Here is a 6117-nt window from a genome sequence, read left to right as displayed (position 1 = left end):
TTAATAATAATAATATATATATATATATATATATATATATATATATATATATATATATAATATTTCTTGAAAACATTTTCCACGATATAATGAAATTTTAAAAAGAACGAAGGTAGGAACTATTTATAGCATAAATTATTATGAAAACGAATACTCCTTTTTCTTGCCTAGCCTGATATTACTGAGGAATTGAAGGGTGTATAAGAATTAGGGTAAGAAACATTGAAGGACGGGTAAGAATTTGGGTAGGAAATATTGAAGGATGGGTAAGAAATTTGGGTATGAAATATTAAAAGATCTTGAATTGAGAACTATTATAGTACAATGATGCTGTGAAATCATATTTCATTAATAGCAAGCTGATTGATTTTGAAATTCCTAATGACCTTTGATCTGTAATTTTGAGAGAATGATGTGTTCGATAAATTTAATATAATCTCCCTACAGAAATCTCCAATATATCCCTATTTTCACTTTCATTCTTTCTTACAGTTGTAATGTAAAAATCAAATCAATAATTACCGGTACTCGGTCCGGTTGATAGATTTCTACTCCAATCGTTCCTCCACGATTTTTCCATTTCTCATATCTTTTATAAGTTCTGCTTTAATAAAAAAAAGAAGTAAAATTTTAAAATACTAAAATGGAAAATTTTTTATTGGCACTTTTATTGGCATCATTTGTATTGTTAAAAATTGTCGTTTAAAAATTTCACATTTAAATGATCACAAAAATGGAAGGATATCATTAATACGTTTTACTTTGCAATAAGAAATGTATAGTTGTCAAATAAAATTAAAAATAAATTAACACCCTAATTAATTAACAATTAATTAACTCCCATAGATGTTACCATTTCAGATATAGATGATGCATCCACATGCAATTAAGTATACAAGTTGCATTATTAGTTGATTAAACATTTCTAAGTAAAAAAAAAATGAAGTTATTATCAGTGGATGAATGGTAACTTAGTTATCACACTGATAACAAAAACAATCCATTTTTTTTCCTCAATATCTAATAGAATAATCTAGAAATATTATATTACTTCTGATATATTTATATTTCAACATTCTTTGTAGATAAATAAAGGAAATGTAAATAAAAGAGGATTATCATTAAGTTATCAACTGTAAATTCTAATTCATCGAACTTTTATCTATCATCCATTTTGATAAATTATTAACAAGTTCAAATGATCAGTTAAGATTGAAATCAATTAGGATAACTTTTTTTTTACCTTGTAAATGATCATTTTAAGTGTAACTGTTTAGTTTTCAGTGATAAATTAGGCAGTATTCTGGATGCGCTATATTTAAAAGTGATAAATTATCTTTTGATAAATACTGTTAAAATGATGTGAGATGTTCAATTGCATCTGAGCGGAAATGATTGGAATTCATTTAATTTTATACGATATGATATTAAACTTTAAAATATTTGATCAGTAATGAAAGGTTATCTGATTAGAGGTATAGTATAACCGAATTTTCTATTTTTATACGATTACCGGATAAGAGCTTTTTTTCTTGTTACACTATTAGATTATTGTAATTAAGGTTAAAAGAAAATTATTGTAATTCATTTAATTTTACACGATATGATATAAAACTTTGAAATATTTGATCAGTAATGAAAGATTACCTGATTAATATAGTATAACCGGATTTTCTATTTCTATACGATTACCAGATAAGAGCTTTTTTTAAAAAAAAAATTACTATAATTAAGACTAAAATAACATTTGTACAATTTTAGCTGGAGTTTAACAGCTATAGCAATCGATAAGTTTGTGCATATTATGGGTCCGATTCGTGCACCAGTATCCATCGGTCAAGCAAGTCTAGTTACTGCTTTTATCTGGGTGGTCAGTACAATGATCAATATACCATATCTTATGAGCTATGAGCTTGTTGATGGCGCATATTACGTACCAAATAATACCGCACCATTTTGTGGCCTTTTTTGTGATGAAATTAATTGGAATGGTGAAACACCTCGACGTCTTTATGGATCAGCTGTTGTTTTATTGCAGGTTAAATTTGGCGCATTTGTCCATTTGTCCAGTAGTAAAAGTACTACTATAGCATTATCATCATAATAAATTATTATCATTAAAGCTAATCTCATTTTTTTCATTTCATAATAAAATAACTAATGAAATGATTTTTAGTTTGTTATTCCATTAACAATTATCACTTATTGCTATACTCGAATATTAGCAAAAGTAGCCAGTGATATGATTATTCAAAATGTACAATTCCGTAAAAGCTTATCAACTGCTCAACGTGAAGAAGCAACAAATCGAAGGAAAAGAGTTAGTAGAGGAGAAGAATTATTTAAAAATTTATTTTCAGTATTGATTGATTGATAAGATTAGAAAGATCAGAGCTGATGATGTATTTCTTATCAATAATGTTGGAAAACGATGAATTTCATATGAAATTTTATTATGATAAAATTTTATGCAAAAAAAAAAATGAATTTAACAATGGATAATTTATTTAGAAATACTAATCTGACAAATTAAGGAAAGTAATTGTCAAATATTTTAAGTAATTAATTACTACAAATTATATACTGATTTACTGATCAGAATTTCAAATTTTGAAAAGGAAAAATAGAAAGATTGAAAAGATTAATTTAATTTTTTCTTTTTTTTAATCACTACAACTCACGAGTTAATTATATACTTCCTACTTATAGGTTAATTATATACTTATTGGTATGGTAATTGCATTTATTGGTTGTTGGCTACCACTTACTGTCGTTAATGTCCTCAAAGATTTCAGTAAGTTTTATTTTTTCCCGTTTATAATTTAGCATGAAAATACAAAAATTTTAAATAGCTTTAAAATACAAATGAATCCAATAATTGCAATTTCTTTCTTTCTTTTCTTTTCATTACTCTTTGATTCACAAATTATCATTTATGTAATTTAATCATACTGATAAGATAAGTGCACATTTTGAATAATGATAATGATTGAAAAATGGAAATGATCATATTTGTTATTATTTCAGGATTGGAACCATCATTCCTCCTGGAACAACCATTTTTTTGGCCATTAGTAGCTCATGTAATTGCAATGTCAACGGTCATTTGGAATCCACTTTTATTTTTTTGGCTAACAAAGAGGAAAAAAGCGCAAACACAAACGCCTCGTTTTAGTGTCTCATTAAATGTCTTTGGTACAACAATTTCACGTATTAACTCAATGCAACGTAAATCATACAATTCGACGTACAATTCTGCTGGGTTTGTATTTAATGACATTTCAATAAGTTTACTTTTATTATTGATAATTTGATCATTGAATGATTAAGTTATCTTTGATCATCAAAAGATTAGAAGATCAGTTAAATTTGATCATCAAGTGATCAAATTAAATTTAATCATTGAATAATCCTTTAAATCTGATCATTGAACGATCAGTTAAGAATTGTTTTAATTATCGAGCACATTAATGATCAAAATTTTCTTTTACAAAAAGTTGAAAAGGTTGGTGCCACTTTTTTTGGAATGAGGAAAGTAAAGGTAATATTGATAATTAATGGTACCTTAATATGAATATTATAAAAATTTACCTCTTAATGTAAAACGATGATTTATGATCTTTTAGCATAGAGATGTATTCTGGAACCGTTTAATGGTACTTGTTGCAGCACATTAAATAGAGAATCACCTAATAGAAATGAAACGCCAAAATCACATCTCAGGAATGGATTAGCAAATACGAAGAATTATTTATCCGTAAAAACGGAACGACTGATATGAAACGAACAGGATAACGGTATATGATACGAATGAATGTATGGAATTGCTCAAATAAATGATATGGACCTAAGTGATAATAAATGATATAAAACTTATCGAGAATTCGTTGAATTCGTAGCCCAAATAGAAGAATTTGAAGACATAATGTGCCTGTGACATATATATATATATATATATATATATATACTCACTCCTTTTCTTATCACTACAATCATTCACTTTTCCTTCCATAACGAAAAGCTCAATTTATTGTTTAATTGTTGAATTGATTTAGTCTACAATTGCATACTTTTGCATTATCATTAAAGTAAATCTATTAAAGTAGGTTACTATCAATAATTATTGGATTATTATCAACATTAACTTCTAATATGGAGGGAAAAAAATGAAGTAAATATAATGGAAAAGAAAAAACATAGTAATCACTAGTCATCTTTTTCAAATAGTTAAAAATATAGTTATCTTTTTTTTTGAAATTTTGAAGAAATCATTATCAATATCAATTAAAGTAACAAGTATTTTCGAAAATTTTTTAAAGTAGTTAATTAATTATAAATTCGTTTTAAATCATCAATTTAAATTTTATCAAAATTTTTTGCACATCTCTTATCATCAACATAGATTGATAAGAAGATTTAAAGTGTGCAATATGTTATAATTGCAAGCATGTGACATAGGATCAGCATATATGTTTACATTGAAGTATGTGTTAAATTATACCATCATTACTTCGCTTAATTAATCAAATAAATTAAAAGATAGATTACTGATAAGTACTGATACTGATATGATCAAATAAATTAGAAAATAGATTATTGATAAGTTTTGCAATGATTGTAAACATTTGCTTTTTTTTGTATATATTGAATGTTAATAACATAAATGTGAATTATATTGCTGTATGATATATGATGATGTATAAAAATCCGGATTATTTATCGTGATAGAAAAGAAATTTTTTTTTTTTTTTTTTTTTTTTGAATATTTTAATAATCCTACCTTTTTCAATGTTCCAATATAATTCGACTTTATGATTCAGGCACATTTATGATTATATCCATGTCACTTGAGAATTGTTCTCATGTATTATCGATAGCATAATCGTACCATAAAAATTATCTAGACCGGAAAAAATATATAACATCATCTGACTTTTTCCGGTTATGTATGCATTTTCAACATATATATCATATGATTGCTAAAAAACCTATGTATCTTTTGTAGCAATACATCTAGAAAACGGAACATATTAGTAAGGATACTATTATTCGATCCTTAAATTATTGCTAAAAATGCAACATATAAACTATTTCCTTGCGGTAGCTACGAGAAGTATAAATTAGCATGAAAGTCTTTATGTAACGATAATTTATGAAGGTTAAGTGATCGCAGTGGAACTTGATAGCAAAACTGATACCACTCATCATTTTACGATTCTGTGGGTTGACTCAATCAATTGTTTTTGACTCAATCAATTGTTTTTTTTTTTTTTTTTCCAGTCACAACAAAACGACATAATGATGCAAGATATAAAAAGTATTGTTAATTTATTAGATGTTTAGCATATTAAACAAAAGGATGAAAAAAGTAGAAAAATATACAAGGGAAATATGCTCACATAATAGTGACATTCAACCTAACCTTTTCCATATTGTTATGCAAGCTTCTCATATTAATCACATCATTATTGCACATCCCGGTGTAATAAAGTATTTCAAAACATCAATCTTCGCATTTCCTATACAATTTTTTTCATCTTAATGATCATTCGTCAAAGCGAATTCGCTCTGATAACCACATCGGTTAAAATTTTAAGTTTTGAACAAAGAAATCTCATATGATTTGCAATTTGTTATAGTAAAGCAAATCATCAGCATTATTCTTGTGATAAATATGAATGAATCCTAGCTGCAGCACCTAGACAACTGATAATATACGATGCGCAATCATTAATCAACGAAAAAGAGCGGAACATGCCGATTTATAAGACTTACACAAAAAGCTACGAGGGCCTTACTGTGTGTTGGTCGAAGACGAAGTGGCGCAAATGGATGATTGATTTTTCGAATTATGCGTGCAATAGTCTGGAGAGAAGAAATCACAGATCTTGAAAACATCTGAGAGCTCCGTCCTTACATCAAGAAAGAAATGGCAGAAGCTCCGAAAAACAATGGTAATAATAATAATAATAGTAATAATAATAATAACAATAATAATAATAATAATAATAATTAATAATAATTAATAGTATAACAATTAATAATAATAATAATAATTAATAATAATGATGATTATTAATAATAATAATAATAATAATTAATAATAATAATAATAAT

The 6117-nt window shown here is 26.3% G+C and overlaps 1 protein-coding gene across 1 annotated transcript in view; it reads left to right on the top strand.

Moving 5' to 3' along the window:
- Positions 1-3781, top strand: part of LOAG_18653 (short neuropeptide F receptor) — a gene marked incomplete at both ends in the record, with an annotated part of 4526 nt that extends 745 nt beyond the window's left edge. Inside the window, 5 exons of the mRNA XM_020451317.1 lie at positions 1762-2038; positions 2177-2320; positions 2710-2794; positions 3028-3262; positions 3670-3781. Of these exons, the coding sequence (XP_020304907.1) occupies positions 1762-2038; positions 2177-2320; positions 2710-2794; positions 3028-3262; positions 3670-3781 (853 nt within the window). The remainder of the gene's footprint in view (positions 1-1761; positions 2039-2176; positions 2321-2709; positions 2795-3027; positions 3263-3669) is intronic.
- Between the last annotated feature and the right edge of the window lie 2336 nt (positions 3782-6117).

This window comes from Loa loa (genome assembly GCF_000183805.2).
Source record: "Loa loa unplaced genomic scaffold supercont3.425, whole genome shotgun sequence".
Classification (NCBI taxonomy): Eukaryota; Metazoa; Nematoda; class Chromadorea; order Rhabditida; family Onchocercidae; genus Loa; species Loa loa.
This window is presented reverse-complemented; position numbering and strand designations above follow the sequence as displayed.